The sequence below is a fragment of the Scleropages formosus genome, chromosome 11 (assembly GCF_900964775.1).
Source record: "Scleropages formosus chromosome 11, fSclFor1.1, whole genome shotgun sequence".
Classification (NCBI taxonomy): Eukaryota; Metazoa; Chordata; class Actinopteri; order Osteoglossiformes; family Osteoglossidae; genus Scleropages; species Scleropages formosus.
In genome coordinates this window covers 6,233,224-6,260,318 of record NC_041816.1, presented here as the reverse complement: position 1 = coordinate 6,260,318, position 27,095 = coordinate 6,233,224, and the positions used below count along the sequence as shown (strand labels likewise).

Sequence of the window (27,095 nt, the reverse complement as noted above, 5' to 3'; positions counted from 1 at the left end):
CAATCATAAACGTACACTGGGGGGGGGAGGGGCGTAATAATTTTAATATTTAAATATTCCACGAAATATTTGCGTTAAACTCCTCTTAGTACTATTTCTAATAGTTTGGTGCCTTACAACAGCTTAATATTACAATGCACCAATTTACATAGTTCTAGAGACCTCGCAGAAGCGTCACTGGATCAGTGAAAAGCCTTTTTATGAGTGTTTGTGCGAACTGCAAACTAAAGCCTCAACAACACCAGCACGTCAACCGTCGCTCGACGAGGAATGGTGACGCTGCGCATGCGCCCTGAGTTCACTCTCAGTCCCTGGAGCGCGGGCCCCTCCCGCTGAGTCCCCGCGAGTTTCAAAGCCTTACAGCGACTACCCTTCTATCCCCTACGTGAGCGCTAGGCGTTGGTGCTGGGAAAAAAAAAAAAAAAAAAAAAATCAGCTTATTAACAAGTCTTTCGGTTCATTCCGTGAAGAGCAGTATGAAACTGTTCTGATATACTACTGAAAAAATGCATCATTTCATCAAATTCATTGCACACCATTGTCACTATTGGGAAAATGTGCTGTTTGCTTTATTTCACTGCTGCAAGGATAGCGACAATTTTATTTAATCAACCTAATTGTGTTAACCACGATTTCATATCCATAAATTTAAATTCTCTACTTGGCCCTCGAATGAAACCAAACACTACACCCATACTACCCAAGACTCGCTCAGAAAAAGAGTAATTAAGACTATTACATCATTCATCTAAACTTTAATCCGTATTGTATTTTCCTGGCGACTTTCTTTGTGTTGTATTAGGGGGTGGTACAGCTCTTCCCACACGACGCCGAACGAGGCGTACGTAGCACCAACAGAGGAGTGGAAGGAGAGCGTGCGTGCGTCCGCACGTACGTACGTACGTGCGTGCGTGAGCGGGAGGGCGGGCAGAGGTGTGCGCGCGCGTGCGGGGCGCACGAGCGAGTCCAGACGAAGATGGCGGCGACGGCGGGGCGAACGGCGTGATCGAGCTGGAAGAGGAGGTGAAGAAGAAGAGAAAAAAAAAAGACGAAAGAAACACCGTGAGAGAGATACGCGCGGAAATGAGCGCCGCGGGACTGTAGAGTGTCTGCCTGTCTGTGCTCGTGTGTGTTTTGCAAGGAGGGCCCGAGACCCGCGGCGCAGCGCCTCGCTTCGGCTCCATGACGGAGGGAGAAGTGGCCGGGAGCATGGCCTCCCCCAGCACGCAGGTACACCGACTGTGTCCCCCCCGCGCTTAGGAACGAACAAACGAATGAGGGAGCAAGCGAGCTAGCGCGTCATGTCTTCGTACACGCAGTGCTGCTGGGCTCGCTTTCTCTGCCGCACCGAGTAGTGTGTGACTGAGCATGTGAAACAGCGTGGTGGTAGTAGTAGTGGAGGAAGAGGAGGAGCAGGCCGAAGTGTTTCATTCATCGCTTCTTCCGTTCCGCGTGGCTCCATTTGCACCCGTCACGCGACCAACGCCGTGGATCCCGCACAAATGCGTCGCCTCGTGTGCGTTTTTGCGCACTTTTAAGTGCATTTTTTTTGAGCACCCCGATGCGCTGCAGCTGCGCCGGGCGGCCTGCTGCCCCGGGGTGGGGGAGGGGAGTGGAGGGGAGGGTGAACAAGAGTGTGATCTGCTAGCCTAATGAGCATAGAATGACCGCGGAATGTGGTCCGGAGTTGGGTGTACACTGTACCAGAGTACTGCCCCTCGGCATGGGAGGCATCGGACCTCGTGGGGCTTCCACAGTTCCAGCCTTATAGACTGTTAGGTTATGGCTTGGACACGTGGGGGGGAGGTCACTCACAAAACTGAGTTATTTAAGTTCCAACAGGTGATCGATCAGTCACGACGCTCCCATGTGGAACCTGTGTAACGCTGCTCCATGTGCTCTCACTCGTGTGTATCCTCAAACTCTCACACACGTCACATATGTGTGCGTTGTGTGCACTTTTGGTGGGGCAAGGAACACTATGGGGGTTGTGGCAGGGAGTCGATTATGGCTCCGTGAGCATGAAACACGGAGGGATTACTTAGCTAGTGCTTGAGGTCTGAACAAGTGCTTCTACTTAGTTTGTAACCTACATGGTAAACCAGCCATTATCTTTGCTAAAGTTTGTAATGTGTTAGATTGGCAGTGTGTAATTCCGCATTTTGAGCCCGCGTGGTTTAGCACTCAACTGGCAGACGTACGTGTGTGTGTGTGTGTGTGTGTGTGTGTGTGTGTGGGAAAGGGGCGCTTTTGTGCATTTGCAAAGTGTTAAAAGTGTTGCAATTGATGGCACCCTGGCCGCACACGCACGTTTATAAGTTGCCCAGGCGACCGCTGGACTCCATGGCGAATGCAAAACGGGCGCTTGAGGACTCGCGGTCCAGCTGAACCACCGCGGCAGGCTGCCCATCCTTGTGTTGCAGTGCAGGAGATGTGGGGACCACCATCCACTCCTCTGATGTAACCCACACGTGACTGCAGGCCCTCCAGCGCAGATGACCTCAGTTAATATAACACTTCCGTTCTTTATTGCAGGTTTAAGTGACAGCTTATCAGTAAAAGTGAAACTGGTGTGGGGCGTGGGGGTGTCCTCGGGCATGTTTGTTTCGCAATACTGCCTGCATGCTGCATTTATACATATAAGGCAAACGTGACTGCGGGGTTGTTGAGTCACGTTTTGCAACTGGAGACAATTTAATATCTGCACAGCAGTATATTTAAATGACAAAAGTCAAGAAATTGCATTGGGAGGGCATTCCAGCCGCGATTTGACAAAATCTGAGTCGCATTATCAACGTCGGACATACTTAACGCACTGAAATGTCTGTAAAGTGTGACTGGCAGGATGGAAAGGACGAGCAGTGAGTGACTCAAGAGAGCAACGGCGATACCCCAGGATGGTGCTGCTGAAAACACAGATGTCTTCACATTTGTTTGACAGTCAGTTCACACATTTTTGGAAATGTTGAAAGTTTTTCCTGCATTCAGTTTCTCTTCTGTTTCCTGTTTGGTTTGCATCTTAATTTTTGATGCTCTGCAGTGGCTTGTTGCAACATGCTGAGAGTGAGATAAATCCCAGAGGGCTGTCAGTGGGTGTTAGTTTTTTTTTTTTTTTTTTAAAGAACAGTGTTTGGACGAGGTAAGGTGGATTAGGAACAATTCACACAAAGATTTTTTTTTTTTTTTTTTACATGCCTGCATGACTTGCTTGAAGAACACTCTTTAATAGTACTGACAGTAGTGTTTTTGAATGAAGACCACATGCAGGTAGATTGTACCAAAAAAACATTTTAATTGGGTCTGGTTCTTATATGTGGCTTTACTATCTGGAAATAGAATCCTGTAGATTGGATTCTGTGATACTAAAATGTGCAACATATAGCAAAACGAGCTGTAACAAAGACATTTTTATTCTATAATTCCACATTAATATGGACCGATGTGACAGTTATACCGAAAGACCATGCAGACCTGTTAAACTTCTCGTTTTTTTTCTAGGGGCCCACTTCTCTTCTGTTTGTTCAAGTTTTAGAAATGATGGGGCGAATAAACAGGAAATATAACAAAATGGGTCATACTGGATGTATCGGCATTTGTGCAAAAAATAAAACAGGTATATAACACCACTAGACCATTTGATGACCTTCATACGAAGGCTGAACTGGAACTCTTGCGGTGGAAAACACAGGATATGTGGAGCATATGAAACACATGATAGTCAGCCGTTTCACATTTATTTTACCCTGAACTAATCATTGCAGTATTTTCTAACTTAACGTCCCAGTTCTATATTTTACTGATCTAAAATGTTTCTCCGTTTGGCTAATTGTTTCAGGTGCCATGCAGTATTGTAACATGGTGGATTGAACATACTAGTAGCAGGAGGCTACAACAAATACATTTTCAGTGCTGTGAAAACATGCTCTGGTGCTTAAATATCTACTTTTAGCCCTCAAATTCTTATTTAAAGTGAGTACTGTGTGTTCAAGGGTTTTTAGACGTGTCATTTTGCTGTAATGCATGTACTGTCACTTTGAGTTGTGGGCTCTCAGTGGGCAGGATTGACAACTTTTATACTGGTGCTGCTATTATAATAGACAAGAACACGCTTTTCGTGTTTTAATTTTGATGTGGGTTGAAGTTCTGTGTCTGCTGGGAGAAAGTTTCATAGCAAGAAATGGTGAATAAGAAGAGATATCCGTGGAACGAGTAAACGTTAGGTGTATCATAGGAGCTCTCACTGCAGTGACTGCATGTGCGCTGTCCTTCTGCCACATTTGCAGTGATGCGCAATTGTTGATGCAGGTGTTTAACATGCAGCCGTTTTCCCTCTGCGGTCAATACCGCAGTGTCCAGGGAGAAAGTATGGTCCCTCTCTGCTGCTCTTTGTGAAGAAGTTAAGTTCTTGCAGCCTGTAAACTTGACCATTTGAGGTTTTTGGCTACACGGCCTTTTGCTGTACATTTCCAAGTCAACAATGTGTCTGAGTTGCTCGTTGCACTACCTGCTATGCAGGGAATTTTCATGTTAAGTATCTGAAGGTTTGAGACAGGTGCTGAATTCTCTTTATGTGCAGTAACTTTATCAACCTTGCAGGGGTTTATGAAACAAATTCCAAGCTTCAGTGGAGCATTGTGCAAATTTTGAGCTTTCACACTAACATTCATTTTGTGGTATTCTGGTGATGATAGATCCCAGTTGCAAGGGTGTTCTATGTAATTTCTGCGGTTGCAGTGCAGCATGTTTTGTGATGGTGAGCTCATGTTCAGGATCGTTGTGAATAATTTGAGTTCCAGTGAAGTGGCGACAGTGCAGTGTTGGGTCTGCACAGTCAGAAGGTCCCAGAAAGGGAACACTGAAAGGTGGATGTAGTGCAGCATAGATGTCACGCTGGGCCCTGCCGTTTGTTACGTTTGCTCTTCAGACTGAGTCAATCCACTGCTGTGGCCATGAAGAAAGTACACATTATCATTTCAGGAGGGGGGGTGCCTTTCCAGTACAACTATGACTATCTACACTGACTTTCCTGTTATCTACCCATTCAGAAAACACCCACATACACACAGTGCAGGGAATTTAAATTTGCCAGTTTGCCAGAAACACATCGCCTTGCACTGTGGGAGGAAACCAGAGCACTCGGGGGAGAGCAACCCAAGCAGAGGGAGAACATGCAAACTCCAGACTGCTGGATTTGAATCGATGTCAAAACCCACAGCCCAAGAACTGTAAAGCTCAAGCCCTACCCACCCACAAATTAATAAAGTGAAAAAATTTAGATGGAGGGATAATAAAAATAAATTAGTATTGTTAATTTTGCATATTAATTGCATTGATTAAAAATGGTGAAATGTGTACAAACTTAAAGACAACATTTTGGGAAAAGGCTTCTGTGGAGTCTGCAAAGTTTGAGATGTTATGAACTCTCAGCATAAACTGTGTGTAACTCTTAGTGGCTTTACATGGCGTAACACAGTAATTGTTGTTTAACCACAGTGTAGTCCGATATGATCCCCCATATTTGATCAGAAATATTGATAGTAGGTGCTTGTGTGCTGTGTTGAAGCTGAGCTGCACTAGACAGTTGCACAAATCCACCTATTTAGCAGACATTTTTCTCCAAAGCTCCTTGCAAAGATAATTAGCATTATTTACTTGACACTGGAGGAAAAGACAACAATTCTTTCTTTAATACTGTGGCAGCAGGGAGATACGAGGGGAGTATCCCATGAAAGTTCCTTCTCGAATCTCCTCTTTGACATAGTGTAGCAAAGAGCAACACTGTGTGTACATGATTAGATGTTCTGTTCCATTGCTTTGGAAGGAAAATACACCTCCCCATCCTTGGTGTTATCTTATGCTTTACACATACAGAGCAGCATTACTTGGTACAGTCTCATTTGGAATTTACACCAGAAACAGATAAATACCGTGACAACTTTTGTATCTATGCAAGCAGAAGAGTAAAACTGTGATTTCTCACAACCCCTTTCCATTTTCTCCAAACATTAGATGCACTGCCCTAAACTCCCTACAGTGATTTACCCATTTGTACAGTAGAGCAGTGTCACATGCTCACACAGATTTACGTGCTACGAGCACCTGAAGGAAATTGACACTTTTGTGGTATGTAATGGGTATGAAAGCTGGTAGGTAGACAAGCAGTAATTAATGAATGTAAAATTGCTTTGTTCTGTTGTGTTGGGATAACTGATGTATACTGTTGAAGAAACTGTCCATTCCAATGGCATTTTGTGCTATTTTAGCATAAATTCCATCATTTTGGGGACCCTGGAACGCATAAAAAATATTTACAGCTGAAAGTAATGGTAATTATGTCTTTGAATTACGGGAATTCACCTTAGAGGGTTGTTAAAAGAACGCATCACCTTTGTATGTTGTGGACAGTCTAGTTTAACATTTTGGGTGCTAATCTTTAAAGAGCCTGTAAAACTTTAATAACCCATTTCTATGTGTCTCACAGGGAATTGTCTAGTGTTCGTGCAGTAATTCAGTGAGTGTGTTTAAAAAAAATAATTTGTCACTGTCATGGAGGAAGGCCTCTGGAGCAAGTCAGTGTTCTGCCTTCCAGCACAGCCCTCCAATCTCAGGACATTTCCATAAATGCCACACGACAGTGGAGAGTTGCATACTGGGCATGCCATGGGGGGTGTGTAACATCCTGTGTGCAGTGTGCTACCCAGCCTGTGTCACTGTGTCCCTGCAAAGTGCAGCGTTGCGCTGTTGGAAGGAAGCCATCCCAATGGGAAAAGATTGCTGTGTCATGACCGAGGAGCGTCACTCAGCAGCGTCTATGCCCAGTCTGACCTTGTCCTCTAATAGAATTATGGGAATTGAGGTCTTGACGGCGGAGCATCTACATCTCGTTCTATTGGGTCCTGCTCATTTCATAAAGTTAACACTTGGGATGTTAATATGATTAAAAGTAGGGGGCGTTTAAGTGCATTCTTAAAAAAAAAAAAAAAAAAAAACTAAATGGAAGATGAGTCTTATCTTTATTTCCTTTAGTGTTGTTAATTCAGTTGTAATATTTTGTTGTGATCAATACCCAAACTTTAGCATATGGTTCACCCAAGGAGTCAGTTTTCATCCGCTAAAAGAAAAAAAAACCTTCAGCCTGTATGGTAACTCAGGAATTCTGGGCACCTTTTTTATTGGACTTTTCGGACGGCGGTACTTGATCTCACTTTCTGAAATGTTGTCCTTCTGCTATATATGTGGATTTGTTCATTATACTGTAGATGTGGATAATGTCATAAAAGTGATAAGAAGATATATATTTGAGGATGTTTTAATTTTTATTTATAAGCAGCTCAGTATTTTCATTAGAGCTAGTTTGCAAGTTACTTAACAGCACAGTCCAGCCAGTAACACAAGAAAGGCAAAGAATTTATTTCTTTCTAGCCTTGGTCCTTCACCAGATTAGACGTTATAGTCTCTCTCATCCATTCTGCATTATCCCTTTTTGTAATCTTATTGTTAATTAGTGACTCTGTCTTGTGGACTCTCTTCCTTCTGCTGTCTTGCTGACAATGCATATGCAACATATTTTTGTGCAACTGTATCACATAAATGGGGGAAAAAAGGACAAAGGATGGCTCTTTGGGTGTGTTAGTCCAAACAAGTTCGAGGCAGAGCTGGAACGTTTGGGTACGAGCTCCTCCGTCCAGCTCCAGCGTATTTTCTAGAATTATTTTTATGAAGGGATCAGTTGTTAAAAACTAGTTGAAGTACCCAGCAAGACTTATAGGTGACAAAAAACGTAATGGAATCACATCCAGAGTAATGTGATCAATTACATATCTGTATGCCATTTTTCCTGTTACTATAAGTCCCTTCTGTTTTTTGGCTTGGGTTTACTGCTTGGCACTTTGAGTACCATGTTGAAAAATTATTGAATTGCGTTCCTTTCTTAAGCACAAGTCTCTGCACTGTGATCTCGGAGATGGCTTTCTTGTGTGGCTATTAAAATTAGCATGTGCAAAATTAGCAGCAACCAAGGTCTTGTAAGCACAGCTGCTTGAAGCACATGTTGCTCATATGTGCCTGACGAGACCTGTGTAGGATGACCTGCACACGCTGCACATTCTGGTCATGAGTGCGCTCTATCTGGGCTGTGCAGTAAAATGCTCCAGTCTCATTCACGGGCCTTCTGTGCTGCATGCTAACTCCTGTTCAGGTATTGATCAACACAACATCATTCTGTCTCGCATCAATGTCACAGTGCGCGCCCGTTGTGTCTCAGCCGACAGCTCCGTTTTTCTGCCTTAAATGTTTTATGAACAGTCCCCCTCGTGAGCCGCAGTTACAAGTCCTTGGCATGAGATGGGACAGTTTTGACAGCCAGAATGACTGCTGTGGTTTTCAGGTGGAAGGCAAATGTTGGAATTTTCCTTTTTTGATACAGATGGGTATGATGTGGTGTGTGAGTATAAGGCAGCGCTCCAGCTCTCAAGGTTCTTTCTGGTGCTTGAAGAGCAAGCCACCGTGACTATGCGTGCTGTGGAGCACATAGAGGTTTGTTGCCAGGTGCAGGGTATCACTTAATGGTTTATGTCTAGTCCAACTGGGGGGCTGGTGGTTACCTGTGAGATGATTATTGCAAATCATCTGTCGTGGACTGGAGGTGAAGGAAAGTTGACATGAGGCAGGAAGATCCAGTTGGAACTCATGGAATGAAGCCTGTTGTATTCCTGCAGAGGTAAAAATGCCAGATGGTCTTTGACATTACTGGGAAATGTCCAAGTAGGGTCATGTCTGGAGGGGCTCTCTGCTGTGCCTCTCCACGTTCATTCTTCTGCCGTTAGTTAATCAATTGGAAATTGTCGTTCACTCTTGCTGCCATCACACTGTTCTTGTCTCGTACCATGATACAGCTGGACTTCAGACACATATTAAGCAGCTGCTGTTAATGTTATTTTTAAGAAAGACAATTTTATGCATTGTTACGTTTATGTGGTGCTTTTCTCTGTGATGATTTATGTTAGATTTGTATGCTGAACTACTAATCAACCATTCGTGTAGGTGGGTCATTTTTTCTGTATTAGTTCAGGGTAAGTACCTTTGTTAAGGGTACTACAGCAGGTGCAGGGATTCAAACCTGCGTCATTCCATTGCAGGGCAGCACCACCTTTGCTCAATGTTGAATTCTGTTCACTTGGGTGGACAGGTCAGAATCGGAGGTGATGAAATACTTGTAACGCAGCAGAAGACTTTGCCACAGCGATGCATGCGAGTGGGCCTGTTTAGCTCACGTCCTGCACCCCACCCATTCCCTTAGGCTTTTTGCTCAGGTGAGCACAGTGCTCAGAACCTGAAAATCAGGTGAGGGAACTCTCACATCCAGGGCCCTGCGACCCTGCAGCACTTTTGCATGCCTTCATTCAGGGGTCTGTCAGCTTGTGGAGCCCCACCCTTTAATTATGCTGTTCACCTCGCCATCTTTTTATGTGCTTGTTGAACACATTTGTGTTCATTTGTAGTTAAGGCAAGTTTACAGCGTTCTGAGCTGTAGTGACATTCCTAGAGTCGCAGCTTAGCGCGGTACGTCACTGCTTTTCTTGCCTGGATCAAATGTCAAGGTCGGTTGCATCAACACGGTGAAAGCAGTCGTGTCACTATAGCATGTTCAGGCGACGCAGACGGCTAATTTGCGATAATCCTCTGTCCTGGAGAGGGGCGAGCAGGGAGCTTAGCACGGTACGTGCGGCATGTGCTGTCGAGAGCACCACGGTGGGAGGCCCTCTGTTGTGATTTCAGCGGTTGGCCGGAGGCGGCAGGATTAGCACCGTTTTTGTGGCGTAGTGCTAGTTCAGCACTGTGCACCCCGCTTCCAAAGGGTTACATGTGCTTCAGCTGCACTTTCCTTTCTCTGGCTTCAGCAGCCTTGTTTTTGACCCCCCGCAACACAATTTGAATGCAAACAGCGGTAGTGGTGATGGGGGGGAACTATTATTTGCACTCTTGTTCCACATGTTTCTTTGCACTGCAGTGGTGCCTCTACCTCACAAAATCCCAGCACCGCCCCTCACCGCGTCTGAAAGGATGTCGGTTTGAACTTAGAAATGAATGAGTTTTTGTCCGAATGTCATAGACACGTAGATGACGCGTTTTCATGTCCTCTGCTGATAGGCATTGGAGCTCTGTTTTAAACGGCTTGGGTGCTCAGAGAAAGCATGGCTTTATTAGTTTAATTATGAGAACGATTAGTCAAGTTCATAAGCGCCAAAAGATGATGAAATCATGGACTCCCTCCACAATTGTGTATTAAGAAAAGCCACAGTGTGTATGCTGGTTCAAAGGGCGAAGGGTTTTATTTCCTCAGGGTTCCCACTGGCTGCAGAGAAGATGGTCCATCTATGCTTTGTGCAGCCAGGATTAGGTTAATTATATCCCAAAGGCGAAAGCTTGTTATCCTTGTGGTGGAAGCTGGATTGAGGTTTGCCTTATGCCATCCGGCAGGTTTTGGCAGCTCATATCGTAACCGCACACCCAAGTGTCGTAGGCAGACCTCCACCCACTAACATCTTATCTTTGTGAATTGACAAGGGCTGATAGGCCGTGAGAGTTTGAACAGACATTGGTGAGTTTAGGTGCAGTGTGTGTGGACGGTTAAACAATTGGTTGAAATTACATTTTAAGTTTAAATTCATAAGTAAATTGTAATTGTAAGTCCCTCTTCAGAAGTCCGTCTTTTTTTTTTAAATGAGCTAGGTGCTGTAAAAATCTTGGACATAACTATAATAAATACCGTAAGACCATGTTTTTAACTGTGAGCTGCATTAAAATTAATACTAACACGTAAATAATACCTTGTCTCCACAAGTCCCTGTTGATTCCTAGTGTTGATCGATTATTCATTGCATAAACAATGCACAGCATTTGTCATCATCCCGTCACTTTGAACTTTCTTCATGATCTTCGCTTTGGTTTCTATGGTAACAGTATACCACTTGCACTGGCACTGTTAGAGTAACCAACAACACGAACCCCAGACACGAGCTGTAGCAACAGTGGAAGGGAGTTGAAGTAAGGTGGTCTCACTCTCCCGTATGAGTGCTCTGTACAGCGATCTGTTTGGTCCGCAGGTAAGCGCAAGACCGGTTCACACCAGCATATTCTGGGAAAGAGATGAGTGAAGAAATTCGATTTGAAAATAAACTGAAAACACTTGTATCTTTGAAAATGTGTAACTAGCCACTCATTGAACGAGGATCATTCAAGTGTACCTTGCTGAAAGCTGCTAAACAGGACACCTGGGACTTTAACTGATTATAAGTTTGTGTCCTTAACCTCTGTGTGGCCAGTCTTTTCCTTTAAGCAGTTGGAAAGTATTCATTGGTTTAATTTGTTGACCTGATCACCCCACATCTCAGGATTTGTGACTGTGAGCGTGCCGCACCTGTTCATCTGCTGACACTACCTGCTCTCTGTTGTTGGGCTGTCGGTGCACAAAACGGGCCAGCGCTGCAGTTTCTCAGAAGGCAGTGCCAGGAACCTCCATATGAACGTTTGAGTTGTGTACTTGCAGACGCGGGGACTGCTCTCTCCCGTAGCCCTTGATGGCACTGAGACAACAGGCCTGCAGGCTGTAGTATGCAAATTGCTCAGTGGTGGTGCCACTTTGGGTTTGTGGTTTCTGTGAGCTCTGACAGGTCCTCACCATGTGTCCATCATCTCAGGAGCAGATTCTCCACTCAGTGTTCTGCACCCCTTTTGCATTTTGCTGAGCCATGTTAAACAGGTGTGAGTAGTCAGTTCTTCAGAGCAATGTCTTCCCTTAGCGTGCAACTAGGAAATGTCGGGTGTGGCACGCTGGATACACCCCTTGGCCCGGACCCAGAGCCTCACCTCCAAGTGGCTTGTTCAGGGGAAAAAAGCACCAGGTGCAGCCAAGTTGTTACTGAAGAGAATATAAAAAAGACTACAGGAAGTTTTGTTCAGAATTTACTCACCCACTTTCAATAACCGCTTGTCGGGCTTGCGGTGGTCCAAAGCCGATCCTGAGAGGGCACACCGTGGATGAGATGTCGGGCCATCACAGGTTTGCCACACACACTCGCTTGTCTATTTACACTTCTGTTGAACTTGGAGAGTTCTAGGCGTTTGTGTTTAGAGTGACAGTAGTTTGTGGTTTGCTTTCATCATAAATGCTGTAAGAGTTGAATTTTGGTTGTGAGTTTACTTGTCTTTTAGTTCATTCTTGGGAGTTTTTTTTTCTTATTATTTCTGAGCTGACAGGTCATTTGTTTTCCATTTTTATTTTGTTAATTTAATTTTGATTGGAGAATTTTGTTAATGTGCATAAGTTCTTCCATATGTGCCTCCACTACCACCCCACACATCCCGAACCAGATATATCCCAACATGTCACTTTATGTTAATAACTGGTAATGAAATAATATATGAAAAGGACTCCTAATATACCTGAAGTAGACAGTCTGAAAATGGCATATTTAGGGATGTCTGAGCGAAGTTAACATAATTCCATATTTTTCAGATGAGAGAAGGGTGTTGCCTCAGCTCCACCTGTATATGCCTCTCTAGAAGTTCACTAGAATTAGTGATGATTAATCAGCTTCTTTATGGAGGGAGAGACAATGTTCATTTTTGGCTAGCGTCAATAAATGGAAAACAGAAGTGCCTCTTAGTTGTGAAGCTCCATTTAAAACAAAATGAACCGTTGTCCCGACAGTGTTTTTCCCTGTCGAATGCAAGTGAAATGATGTAGCACACTCGTCTTCAGGACTGGCAGGCTTGCAGACGCCAGGCTTTTAACACTCAATTTGGTGAGGCAGGACAGGACAATGGCATGGCCGCTGGAGATGCAGCATTATAGCATCTGGCCTTTAAGAGTGGTACCCCCTCATGTCAGATGATACATTACAAGTTTCTCTTACATGTCACCCGGAGGAACCTAAGCACCACTGCAAGCCTCTTTGCCTCTGCTGTTCAGTGAGGAAAGGACACCTCTGGCAGAACGCCTGTCCTTCACATTGCATTCACACACATAACTCACTGTCACACACGCACCTGAAATACGTGCGTTCACAGTGTGGGGGGAAACCAGAGCGCCGGGAGGAAATCAACATGAATATGGGGAGACTGCACAAACTCCACATAGACTGAGCCGGATTCAAACCGATGTCTGAACTGATGGCACAGGAGCTGAGTCACCAGCTGATCGCCACCGTGTTGTCCTCAAGGATGTTCATCTTTTGCTGTTAGTACCACATGACCAGTATTGAGCTATTTGAATTCCATCATATCCTCTTCAACTAATGCCCTCAGAAGCTGAGTCCCTTTCTAACTTAGCAGAGCCAAATGTGAACTCCTTGGTGAAAAGCAGACCTTACCTTGCGATGGATATATCGTCTTCCAAGTTTGAACAGCTGTGATAAATAACGAGATTCAAACGCACAATCCGTGGAGTCCAATGTCTGAAGATGGGTGAGCTCTTATGTATAATTTTTTTTCCCTCCTGTTATATTTTCCAGTACATCTTCGGGGAGTTCAGCCCTGACGAGTTCAATCAGTTCTTCGTGACTCCCCGCTGTTATGTGGAGGTAAAGCAAACCGCCGAAAAGTTGCGTTTACAGTTACTGTTTACATTTCAAAGCTACTCCGTTGCATGATAGGACTTTGTAACAATAGGCTTTTCAGCGTCTTGCTGGATTTGGTTAGAAAAGCAATGACTGATCCTCTTTTGAATGCATTACTGTGAAATAAAGTTTGTATATTTTGATGTAACATACATTTGCATGTAATGTTTCACAACATAATGAATAGTATGTCTGAGCTGAACCTCTAGGTTTCTGAATTCATGGTCACATTACATTGTCCCAGTTTCACCTCCCTTTGCCATGAAGAGAAACTGGCACTTTTTTTGACAGACAGGAATGCTAGAGATGGTAGAAGTTCATATGTCCAGTTAATTTCAAATGAGCCCTATTCCCCCCAATTAAAGATGCTGTTCAATTTTCCCCCCTACCAGCTTCCCCCATTCAACGACAAGGTCTCGTGCATCAGTCACTCCGCAGGTAAGGACCCTTTATGGAAAGATGCTGTTCAGAAAGGGAGATCACCCAACCCCCAGCTCCTTATTGCTCACACCGGGGGCCAACGCACAGGTTTGTCCATAGGGTACACCCGTACCCCCTGTCTTAGCCTTTGGCTCCAGATGTCCCCCGGAACTCCTGCAACACTTTTTAAACCTTTAAGATAAGTTATAGTAGAGAGATTCATCTCTGAGCTCCTGCTAGCTTCTGACAGAGGCAGGAGCTGATATTGTTACTCCCATCTCTCCATTTCAGCACATCTCATTATTTTTATCTCCAGGCCTCAAAAGTACTGTAAGAAAGTACTTGACTTTCGGATGTGAACATTTCTTCATGTTATAGTGCGCTGTGTATTCATGCCCACTTGTTATTAATCACTCAGGAAGTTACTGTGCTCCTGCTGAGCCGTTCAATATGGAAACAATGAGACTGCAGGTTTGCGGTGAGTCGTGGGTCCGACTTAGTGCGGGCCCCCCCTTGCTTCCGAATTCCAGGCCGGGTGCGAAACCTGGTGTCTAACTCTACTGTAATTTTCCAATATGCAAGGCTTTGCATGCTTACATGCAGTTAAATCTTTAAGCAAAGACAATTCTTTTTACCTGTTTGATTTTTTCCCCCCTGCCGCTTCCCTACTGAATGGACTGTGGTAACACTGCTTCCAGTCCCCTTCCAGCCCCAACACTGCAGCACAGCTTTCCTGTGTGAAGGTTTCATGACAAACTTTGATCCTTACATCTGCTTAAATATGTCTGTTCTCATAAATGCAGAATAAATGCTAAATGCAGTTCATGGAGCTGAAATTGCTCGAACTGCCAGGCTCCTCTGACCTTCCAGATCCTTTGAGAAGTGTTTGCCTCCCATGTGAGATGGGTCGCAGGTCTCCCATTGCGTCAGAATGGCTCCTCTCTCAATTCTTTGCATTTTACTTGCATCTACTAACACTGTCTGCACGTGCATCTCTAGTGAGGTCATGGGAAACATTTACAGCATATGGATCGGGTCCCTACTAGGGTATCCTATTTTCTTGGGTTTGGCTTTTGTGTATTTCTCTTTATGGCAGTAGGAGTTCTACTGCAGCCACCAGCTGGAATTGGTAAAGCTTGTGTGTCTGTGGCCTGTACGTAAACTTCCATGCTGTTTTTCTCATTATGATGGTGTGGATCTAGATGGCAAACAGATGTTTTTACTTTAATATTGTCCAGCAGAGTTGTCTGGGGATGAAATGTTAAAGCAGAGGATTTTTAAAAAATGTGCAGACTAAACTGCCATTCAGCTGAGGTATTGAAGATGCAGATACAAAGTGCTGTTGTGTGTGTGTGTGTGTGTGTGTGTCTGTGTGTGTGTATTGGTCTAATGCCCTGGTGCTCCCATGCAGGGGATGACTGTCACCGCATCAAGTTTGGGGTGGATGAGGTGATGGATGCCGACGCCGTAGGGATGAAGGTCTCCAGCACGCTGAACCCCCAGGCTCCTGAATTCATCCTTGGCTGCCAGCCCCCGCAGAAGCTCCTGCCAGTGGCCGATGTACCCGACGGTGGGCGCTATGACACCTTGGGCTCCTCGCATGCCGAGGGTCCTTCCATGGAAGATGGACAGATGTGCCAGGACCTGGATGGGCCTCCAGGTGCTCTGGGACAGCGGGAACGGAAGAAGAAGAAAAAACGACCGCCGGGGTACTACAGCTACCTGGAGGGGTCTGATGGCGCAGGTGCCACTCATGGCGATGCCCCTCGGGGGGGAGGACTAGTCAACGGACATGCCACCAATTCCGTGGCCCATGTCTCAGAGGACATGGTGGAAGGAGTGCCACCCCGGGCTGATATTTCTGGGAATTGCCCGGCAGGCGCCCCCCCTGTTGGGGTGATGTCGGCCACCTCTGATGCTCAGAGGACTTGCGAGAGCCCCGAAGAGGCGTCTCTTGGCCTTGCCTCTTTGTCAGACAGCAACACCGCAGCTTCCTCATCACCCTCTTCCTCTCACAGCAGCAGCATGGCGGATGGGGGCAGGACTGCTCAGCCGAGGCTGGATCCCCCTGCTCTGGAGAGCCCAGAGCTCCCAGACAGCGGGAGGCACAGCCCCAGCCCCACTTCGCCGCCACCACCCCCTTGCCCCAGCTCTGCCGATACTCTGCCCTCTGGGACAGAGGATATAGTTGGGGTGGTTAACGGGCTGGCCGAGGGTGACTCCGCTAACGGTGCCGATGAGCAGAAGGACTCCTGTGAGCCAGAGGAGCCGCTGCCTCCGGCAGAGCCGCTGCCCCCGGCAGAGCCTCCCTCTACCACCAATGGCGATGCGCAGTCTCACGCGCCCCCGGCCCCACTTCCTGCCCCTCCTCTGCTTCCTGCAGTCCAGCCTCCCAAATCCTGGGCCAGCCTCTTCCATAACTCCAAGCCCCTGCCGGGAGGCCCGCAGGCCTACGTTGAGGTGAAAAATGTGCAGCCTGCCGTCACTACGTCTCCAGCCCCGGCCCCAACCTCGGGGGGTCCGTGTGAGACAAAGGAGGGTCCCGTACATGTGTCAGAGGATCCGCTGGCTCCGAAACTTGCAGGTAATGCGCAGCGGGAATAGAGTAAGCACATTTTGATCTCTGCATTGTTAATTTGTTCACATTGTTAAGCAGCCGTTTATGGTTCTTGTAATGCAGGCTAGCTTGTCAGGCTAGTGTGATACAGAAATTTTTGTAACAGTTTGGAGGCCTAGTGGAAATAGTATTTGTTGGTAATTATCATAATTTTCTGATATAAAACCATGCCATTTCCTCTTGTTTGGAAGATAAGTGCTTTCACCTCTTTCAACCTTTTATTTAGAAACACAAGGTGCCCCTCCCCCCGCCCTCTTGCGCTGTGTAAGCGAGCCACAAGGGGGCAGTGTTGTGTGCTTTTTAACTGTACTGTGAGGTGCCCACTTCAGCAGCAGGAGGCGCAAGGACACCAGCGATGGGCAGACTCCAGTTCCACAAGTCTTTCAAAGGTTTTGAAATGTGGTCCGCAATCCCTGTCCATGCAGTTTCCCCAAAGGGTGAACTGACGAGCTTGAGTTCCCATCACGGTGCTGTTTCACATTTATCTCGGAGACTGACGTCACGTTGCCAGTAAGACACGGTGATCTGGTGTCCGGCACTCGCTCATTCTTCCAGTGACCATGGCGGCCCCTCATTAATGTTCAGATAAAGGGAGTGGGTGTTTGAAATTCCACATCCACCTCTTCTGATAAGTGATCACAGTGTAAATCTGCGCTCAGTGACCGGGGGCCCCGCCATCTGATTCCCACTGGTGATTGTGTGAGGGAATTTGGAAACGTGGAGATTTGAGGCCTTGATGCACATACCCCAAAAGGCCTGAGTGCCGGCTGGATGAAGGGCTGTGGTTAGCACCAATGGTCCTGGAACAATGTCAGTCCAACTAGATTTCTGTCTCCTGTGTCAAATAACTGCTGATCTTATAAAACTGGATCACACAGTAGTTTTATTTGGGGAAAGTTGGGGAGTTGGATACATTTGTTCATGTAAGTATTGGAGGCTCAATGTGAACTTTTGTGGCTAAGGTTGTTTAGGGATGTGGGCGGTGCACTTCCATTATTTATTTTTTTTAAAATAAGAAAGTCTTATGGGTCGATTTTGGATCAGAGCTACCTCTGCAAAGGCCGCATTTCGCGAATAACTGCACTGGTTGTATGTGTTCAGGCATTTGACCAGTAAATGTGTGTCACCTGTTGACGAGGCCCCTGACAGATTGCTTGATTGAGTGGCCCCCATTGTCGTCATTGTCCATTGAAATGTAGACTGCGTCGTTGTGCTCTTCTGCTCACCTGCCACTGTGGTACTTCACCTTTCAGGACTATTTGTTTGGGGAGATGGCTTTCTTTCTTTACGTCTTCTTGAGACATCACCACGTTACCATGGGAGCCGCGTGAACTGTGGTGGCCTCCCTTCCTAGGCGTGGTACAGCAATTCCTCATCCTGAGCGATCGCTGTTTCCCACACCTGTGTCATGGGACACGGCAGCAGAGCAAGGGACACTGGAATCCCCAAAAGCCAGAGCTTCTGTTTTAATTCTGATGGCTGCATCTTGGTGTAATCGTGTTTCTTTTCTAGACCACGTGACCACACTGTTTCTGCGGAGTTACGATGTGCAACGTTCTCTTTTCTGACAGAATTCATAGAGGAAGTGAAGCTCATACACAAACCGGTGTCCTTACAGCCCCGAGGTCTCATCAACAAGGGAAACTGGTGCTACATCAATGCTGTATCCTTCATAATGCAGAAATCCTCTTCCTAATTATGAGTTGTTCCAGTCACATTGGCCGTTTAGCGTATGGCAGTGTGTGTGTGTGTGTGTGTGTGTTTTACTGCCTTTGCTTCTTAGAGTTCTTAGAGTACAGTTTAACTGTGAAACTGAGATACTTGGTTTCTACTGTTTGCATCTTCTAGGCATTGTAGTCCTTGACCTCTGACCCTTAGACCCTACAGGCCCTGATTGCCTGCCCACCCATGTACCACTTGATGAAGTCCATTTCCATGTTGAACGAGACCCAGCGACTGTGCACGTCTACACCCATGATCGACAACTTGTAAGTTTCACGCCTGTTTCATAACTGCGAATCACTGTGTATGTAACCTTGGCCATGAGTCTGAACCTCATCGTTCCGCTTTTGGGAAGATGCTGCTCGTCACTTGTGGTGTTCTTTGGCCACCTTTGTACATCTGCCCCATCTTCACCAGCGCAGTGAGGTAGCACTACCAGCTCATCTCTCGCTGCTTGGTTTAGTTGTAGGGAAAAGGCTGGAGTGTTTTAGTGCCAGGGGGTGTGTGAGCTGTTGGTGTTCATTGCGCTCCTGTCTTCCCCTGCAGCGTCAGGCTTGTGAACGAGTTCAGCAACATGCCTGTGCCCCCGAAGCCCAAACTGCAAGGTCAGCCCCTTAACCAGTGATATTTACCTTCATTCCTGTTGTTCAGTTTCCCAGTGTCTAGTTTTTCATGTTTTCATGTATGCAGACAGATTAATGCCATGTTTTGTTGCTGGATTGTTATTTATCTGTCTTGTTATGTCTGGTCCAGCATGGCAAAACGAGACCATATTTGAAAAAAATGCATAAAGCAGCTGTGTGTTATTTGTGCTTTTCTTTTAATTTATTTTGTGACTTATTGTCCTCTCACCAGTCCACTTGCACTGACTGTGTTTACTTTTTATGATACTATTTTTTAAAATCATTTTACGTACACCATACTGTTACTGAACACATGCAGAATGTCCTCTGTGGGGGGGTGGGGTCCTGACATCACCACCATCAGTCATGACAAGCACAAATGAGAAATAGTGACTAGAATTAGCAATATTTAACCAATTTATCCATAATGTAAAGTATGATAAAATGTAGAAATAAAGACAATTAACTGATCACTTTAACTTTTAAATAAAAGTAGTTGTGAGGAAGCTGTTTAGGTTAAGGCCCATCTTTGCTACCACACCTGCATACATGATAAAATAAAACGATGAAATTATTGTATTTGAAATAACGGAACAGTAATTTAATTTTCCTGTTTCGCAGTATTCAGTTGGTTTTCAGGAATGACTTGGTCTCAGTTAATGGGGGATAAATGTGCTTAAGACTTGCTCCTTATACTCATCTTAAGCTTGTTTCTGTGGCTTGTTTATTTTTTATTTTTTTTGTTTTTAAAACCTTATGTATGTGTTGCTTCTTCTAGCTACTGGAGACAAGATAATAAAAGATATTCGACCAGGAGCCCCCTTTGAACCGGACTATATCTACAAACTCCTGACCGTCATCAAATCCAGCCTCTCGGAGAAGGTAAAGCACGCAGTGCCAGGCAAACAAGAGTTGTTGTTTGTTTACTGGGAGAACTGGAGCCCAGTGTGGCCTCACATGTTTGAGTGGACCCAGCTGTTTGAAGCCAATGGAGACGAGTGGTTTTGGGTGTCCTCTCGTTAAAATGTTCCTCTCCCTGGTTGCTGGCGGCTGATCAAAGTTCTCACTAGCATTGTAAGCATGTTCGGGCACTGCACAGAATGTTCTGTAACATTCTTGCCATCTAGCCATGCTCAGGGAATTAGCCTACTTTTTAGTCTGCACACCTGAGGAAGCTCTTCCATGTGTGTCTACTGTCCCTTATTGTGCAACACGGTCTTGTGGGTGTGTGCACACATGTGCATGTGCTCTGCAAGTCTTCCCCCTCGATGTGATGGCACACCTCTGTATAGAGTTGTACGGTACCTGCCTGTGTTCTTCCAGCCTAGGAGATTCCTTCTAACCGCATCACCATCTTCTGCTGTTAGGGCCGCCAGGAGGATGCAGAGGAGTACCTGGGCTTCATCCTCAACGGCCTTCACGAGGAGATGCTGGCGCTCAAAAAGCTGCTGTCACCGCCGGAAGAAAGTAAGGCGTGTGGCAAACGTGACCTCCCTATGTGCGTTGGTGGCGGACAGTGATGTGTGTCACATGGGGGTTCACTCTCACGCTGCTTTTTACTAAACTCCCTATACACATTTACCCATTAACACAGTAGGGCAATTTTTACTGTATCAGTTCAGGATAAGTACCTTGATCAAGGGTACTATAGCAGAAGACTGGATTCAGACCCAGATCCTTTTAGTGCATGATAACGGCTCGGACCACTCCACCCATGTTAGATGGTTCTGATGGATAGACTTGTTCAAGCACCAGCTTACACAGACACACAGGCTGTTTCTGTTCAGGTAGTTTGGTAAATTGGAGTAAAAGCAGCTGTCTTCCTCTGGAGGTCCAGCATTGCTTCTGTTTCCACTGAGCCCTCTGTATGCAATGATGCGGCGCAGTGGAAAGAGGGTTATCTTTTTATGGTTCACTGAAATGTTAACGAACTGGGGACACAAAGTTGTCTGTCAGCAATGACACACATACTTAACTCGCGGACTAGTTAAGTATGTGTGTCATTGCTGACAGTCAACCTGTGATGTCTCCTCACCCTGCACAGAGACCCCTTCTCTGAATGGCCCTGGGTCCCAGGGTGGCACAGAGGAGGACACCTTGGGGAGAGAGGAGGAGGGTGAGGACGGCAGCGAGGAGGAGTGGGAGCAGGTCGGCCCCCGCAACAGAAGCTCCGTCACTCGGCAGGCTGACTTCGTCCGCACCCCCATCACCGATATATTTGGAGGGCACATCAGGTGAGAACCATGGGAAGCAGCTGGTGTTCGGACGGGTGGAGGGGAGTGGGTGGAGGAGCCGCAGTTTGTGGACTCTGAACATCAGAATGGCCACAGACACCTGCCATCCCTTGGGGACCCCAGCACTGACTGAGCGGGGTGGGGCTTAGCAGAGCCGTCTGTATGTGGGCCTGCTGGCGCTGACTGTGCTGCTAAGTGCCAACCTCAGCTGCAAAATGGCATGAGGAACAGCCATGTCATTAACCGTGTGGTCATGACCACTATGACCGCTCGTGTCTAGGCATGGGGGCGGCTATAAAGACAAACAAGCAGAAATAAAGGGACTTACACAGTGCTGCGTCTTTGAGGTCAGCCGGACGGGCAGCGCCCACAGAATGCTCACGTGGGGCTTGCGTAAAACTTAAGAGTGTAAAGTGCTGGTTGCGTTGGCTGTGACTCTCGCACCCGGCCTGCACCACAGTGTCAGCGTTCACATCCAGTGTGTGCCAAAGAACTGGTTTGGCCCCAGAAGCTCATTGAAAAGATTTCTCCTTTTACATCCATCCTTTTCCCCCCTTCTCCTTTCTTGGCTGGGGAATTACATGCCTCTGAGTTAGAGCTGCTCCAGCATTCATTTTTGGAGTTTCTTGTCTCAGTGTTTTCACTTAGATGTGCTCTTGTGTTGGAGGCCACAAGATGACCTCGGACTGCAGTGGACCCCCCCGTGTAATAAATGCATTGCACCGCCATCTTCCCGTGTGCCGTTAGCCCTTGGTCCTCTGTATTTCCGAACAGAGCAGACAAATATTATTCTTTGTGTTTCGCATTCAGAATTAAAGGTGACATCTTTCTTATTTGATAAATGCTTTATTTTCTTCTGAACTTTCACAGGAGTCTGTATTGTACAAATAAAAAGTGCAATGGGTTTATACTAAAATTTTTAATTAATCCCAATCATTTTCCTTGTAAGAGACCAAAAATTTGTGCTTTGTACAGTAAGCTACTTACAATGATTTACCCATTTATAATACAGCAAAGATACCCAGTACTTTAGTAATCTATTCAGGGTAAACACCTTGATTAAAGGTACTCCAGCAGGAGCGGCGATTCAAACCCAGGTCCCTTGATTGCAAGGTGACAGCTCTGTGATGCCACCTACTGCCCCTGTAAGAATGAAAAATTAAGGCGCAACAGGCAGAAGCTGTGATGAAATAGAATCATTTATATCCATAGTATGAGTAGGATGTTGAGCCAGTCTTGGGACCCCATGTGTAGGTGAGCATGTCAAGTGGCACTCATTCCAAGGCCTTTTCCCCTCCAGATCAGTTGTGTATCAGCAGAGCTCCAGGGAGTCAGCCACTCTGCAGCCCTTTTTCACGTTGCAGCTGGACATCCAGTCAGAGAAGGTCCGCACCGTGCAGGAGGCCCTGGAGTCGCTGGTGGCCCGAGAGTCCGTCCAGGGTTACACCACCAAAAGCAAACAGGAGGTGAGCGTTGCAAGGAGGCCCATGTGTGTCAGCCTCATTAAAGACCCAAAATAATGCAGCGCTTTCTCCGATAACAAGGAACCGCATGTTTCTGTGGGAGTGTTTGGATTCACACTTTGTGTGTAAATGACTTCTCGCACCCCCAATCAGAGTATGTTTGTGATGCCGACCATTTGTCTGTGTCAGGATCTGCTCTGTTTGGGTCTGGTGGTCAGGTGGGCCGACAGATTAACTGCTGTCAGACAGGACTGCTCCTCAGAGATTGGTGCAGGGCTGTGTGTGCGGTTAGAGACACTGCTGGCATGTTTACAGTTTGGGTCCCCCGGTCATCCCGAGGGAGACGTACCCCAGCGCCACAGTCTGCCATGGAACCACATCACTGGCATTAATCTCTCTGGAATGGGAACTTGGATGTTGACTGATTTGTGGTCCAGCTGAGCAATAGGATTGTTTTCAATTCTGTTTTTTCTTTTTTAAATAAAACAGTGTCTAATTAAGAACGTGTTGATGTACTCTGTGTGTTCTTTGCTCCATCTGGTTTGTGTTGCGCACAGTCCAGCTCTGTGGGTTTGTGTGCAGTCTGGTGGAGTTTGAGCTGTTGAGTAGCGATGCACCCATTTGATGTCCCTTCCAGGGTCTGCTGGATAGCTGGAGTAACAAGGCCTTTCCTTATTCCTGTTTTGGTTCCTGCTTTCAGATCGAGGTGAGCCGGAGGGTGACCCTTGAGGAGCTTCCTCCTGTCCTGGTCCTCCACCTCAAGAGGTTTGTGTTTGAGAAGACCGGAGGGTGTCAGAAGCTGGTGAAGAACGTTGACTATCCCGTAGACCTGGAAATCAGTAAAGGTGTGTGTTTCCCTCAGACTTCTCGGCCTCCCGCAATCTCTCAGTGACTTGTTTCATACACTTGCCCATTACCATGACTACGCACCACCTTGCTTCCTGAATCCAGTCAGAATGGCTGGTTGTCTGCAGAGGAGTGAGAACCTTGAATGTGTACATCGGTGGTGGTTGTTGGACCTGGGCTCAGATCGCTTTTTACGCCCATGGAGTGGGTGATGCTCAGTCTTGTTTGAGAGCTCTCTGTCAGACGGCACCAATGCCAGTGGTTCTGTTTTTTTTTTAAAGAGCAGTTTCATGCTTTTCCCAAATGCACACAGCGTTTTTTCCGAGTTTGATTGCACAATTGATGACGCATCATTTTCCTGAGCTGCCAGGGTTTGAGCGTGACGGACGGGATTGCACAACGTCTGTTTCTGTTTTATCATCCCATGTTAGAGAATGGAGGAATATGCTTTAATGTAGAGATTCATTTGGACAGCTGTGGCGCAGTGTCAGTGCAGGGCAGGTGATGGGTTCTGCTCTGGTGAAGGAAGAGGGACGTTAACGTGGACTAGCGCATGGATTCTTTACTGTATTCAGAATGGTATTCCTAAAGATTACCCAGCTACATAAATGGGTAAATCATAAAGTAACATAGTGTACAAATCTAACATTTTGGAGAACTGTCAGACAAATGAATAAATAATGATATTGATCTGAAGGGGGGTCAATGTGGTTCAGTAATTTGGGCCTTTTTGACCAGCAGCTGCGGTTGGTTTGCGCAATTAATCATGACTGATCTGCATAAATAAAGCAGGCAGTATTCCTCTGTTTGATAAAAGCAAATTAATATTATTTATGAGTAAAGTAACTCTTCACTGTGTCAGCTTTTGTGCGACCTGTTTTATTTTGATCTATTAATGGGCTGTGCTCTTTCAGATCTCCTCTCACCAGGCGTGCGGAGCAAAGTTTTCAAAGGCCAAAGAACCTACAGACTCTTTGCAGGTACGTCACCTCATGCAACTCTATGGCCACCTCACTCCTTGATACCCACGATGCTACCAAAAGGGTTTTGTAATGCTTGCTTTGAGCCGTGGGCACAAGCCCAAAAAGTGTTACTCTGTTTCACAATCTTTGTTATTCACAATGCAGTGCAGTGCAAAGAGTCTGGGCACACTTCCTTAAAAAAGCAGCCACAAATTTGCCTAGGGTAACAGAATATTTCCCAGAGTTAGAAACTGTTTAAACTTGAAGCTCAATGACATCCATGGCTTCACCAAGTCCCCTTTGTCACTGTAAGACAGGCCTAGCTAGCCATGGTCACCAGGACTGACTTGTGATGGGACACATAGGAAACTCTGAAAGGTAACGTGATGATCAGCAAGATATTTGGTGCTGTGATCGACTGTTTGCTCAGCTAAATGGAGAGCTGTCCGTCCTGAACGCTCATGCTTCCTTCAGGTTATTATTCAGGTTGTTGTGAAGTAATACAACCAGTGTTGGAGCACTTCTCCTTTGGACTTATCTGAAGTAATTAATATTATGTGTTTTTGAAAAACCATCTGTTTCCAATGATGTGTGCGCCAAACCGTTGTATTTCTCTCTAAATCCCTGCTTGGCCTTGTTTGGTAATATTTTAAAGGAAGAGCTTGCAGCAAACATCCTATGTTCCATACATCACAGCTATGACATACTAAGGGATTTAGCCACCTGTATGTTTGCGCCAAGCATGGTTTGGTACCAGGATCTTGTAACATAAGTACCTTTCCCATTATATGTGCCTTTTTATAATGCACGTTAATTTATGGATGGAAACAATAGACACTGTTTGACCAGACAGTCGTTTCTCATGAAGGGCTCCGTGTGGATGTGCTCGTGTTGGTTATGAAGTCCTCTCACTAATGTTTCCTGCAGCCACAATCACTCTTAGCACTAAAGTTTTCCCATAATTGCCTTGAGGACCATGAGGACCTTGATGTGCATTTACTTTGGAACAGAGCATAAATGTGGAAAAGTACAGTCAGACCCGCAGCACTGCTTCTAGAACTGTTTGTGTGGAATAAACCACTTAGAAAACAATGATCTAAAACACGGCATGATGTCAGGGTTGGTCATCTTTAACCCTGCGCCGTCTTTTTAAATATACATACACAATATACTGTGTAGTATGTCCCATTTCTGACACACACATCTTCTGAGACCTGACTCTAGTTGTATAGTTGAAATAAACCTGAAGACTATCAGAGCTGAATGCAGAAGAACTTTAACTTTTTGGAGGATGTCTGACCAATTCGACCACTGACAGCAAACATCCTGAGTAAAGAGCGCACTCAGTAAAATACCACTGCACGCAGCGGGTAGGGCACTGGCTACAGCAGTCACCTTCCACTTGCAGGTCAAAACCACCTGCTGTAGCACCTCGATTTTGAGTTACTTACCCTCCACTGATACGGTAAAAATTCCCTAGCTACATAAATGGGTGAACTAGCTTAATGTAATCGGTGGCTTTGTTGGAAAGCTTCAGATACATGAACAATAACTGGCGATAAAGAATGCAGAGTTGGGAGAATTCAGTCCCTCTTGTGATCTTGCAGTGAAAATTATGTTTTATATGCGCTGAATGTGAGGCCTTCCAGCCTTATGTCCATTGTGGACCTCTTGAGTTTAGCATGCAGTCCAGGTTGTACTGGACTCCCGAGGGCTTCTGTGTCTTGTCTCCGACTCACTCTGCTCCCATCTGCAGTGGTTTATCACCATGGGAACAGCGCAACCGGCGGCCACTACACCACGGACGTCTTCCACATCGGTCTGAACGGCTGGCTGCGCATTGATGACCAGGCTGTCAAAGTCATCAGCCAGTTCCAGGTGCTGAAGCATTCTGTGGAGCGCACTGCCTACCTGCTGTATTACCGCCGCATGGACCTCATGTAGAGCCACACATGCCCCCCCAAGAGAACACTGCCCATGCTCTTCTTGCAAAGTCTCCTTCCTCTCAGCCCGTTCCCTACACCTTACCCCATCCCACCCTCCCTGCCCCGCCCCACTACTTTCCCAGAGATCCAGATATTCCACAGACGCCTTTACTCCATCTAAAGACTTTTTAATAAAGTTTGGAAACACTTAACTGTGAGAGCGATCCCTCGTTTCGTCCGATTGGACCCGGCGAGAGGAGGATGGAGGGTCCTTGGCCCCACGGACAGTGACATCTCGAGGCTTGTTTGCTGACCCCCTCTTCAGCTGCGGATGTTTTGAGTCACAGTACTGCTGAGGGGGAACTGCAGGGAAGGGTTTTTGTTAGATCTGCTTGCTTTTCTGTTTTTTTTTTTTTTTTTTTAAGAATTTAAGTCGAAACTGTTTTACCTTTTAGGAAGTGGGAGCTTTTCTTGGTCTCGTAAGCTGGCAGCAGTTGATGCCTGCTTGAGTTTTGCCTAGTGTGTGTGTCTGTCTGTCCGTCCCATGGTAAGCCTGTGAACTCTCCATGTATTCCACTCTTCATGGAAGCCACTTCCCCGACTCTTCTCCACACCTAACCTCCCTGTTGCTTTCTAAGTCTAGGCAACACTTGAGGCATCACCT

General features: G+C 46.1%; 1 protein-coding gene across 2 annotated transcripts; it reads left to right on the top strand.

The window, feature by feature from the left end:
* The first annotated feature begins 932 nt into the window (after window positions 1-932).
* usp10 (ubiquitin specific peptidase 10) lies at window positions 933-26,468 on the top strand. Of its 2 annotated transcripts, XM_018752699.2 has the most exons (15): window positions 933-1,230; window positions 13,515-13,583; window positions 14,012-14,057; window positions 14,458-14,517; window positions 15,451-16,623; window positions 18,228-18,319; window positions 18,535-18,644; window positions 18,925-18,983; window positions 19,780-19,883; window positions 20,369-20,468; window positions 21,046-21,235; window positions 22,536-22,701; window positions 23,399-23,543; window positions 24,459-24,524; window positions 26,263-26,468. In XM_018752699.2, exons 1-15 carry the CDS (start codon window positions 1,183-1,185, stop codon window positions 26,448-26,450), a joined length of 2,616 nt encoding a protein of 871 aa, XP_018608215.1. In that variant the 5' UTR covers window positions 933-1,182; the 3' UTR covers window positions 26,451-26,468. The 2 variants fall into 2 exon arrangements, with proteins under 2 accessions (XP_018608215.1, XP_018608216.1); XM_018752700.2 differs by lacking the exon at window positions 14,458-14,517.
* Window positions 26,469-27,095: the final 627 nt, after the last annotated feature.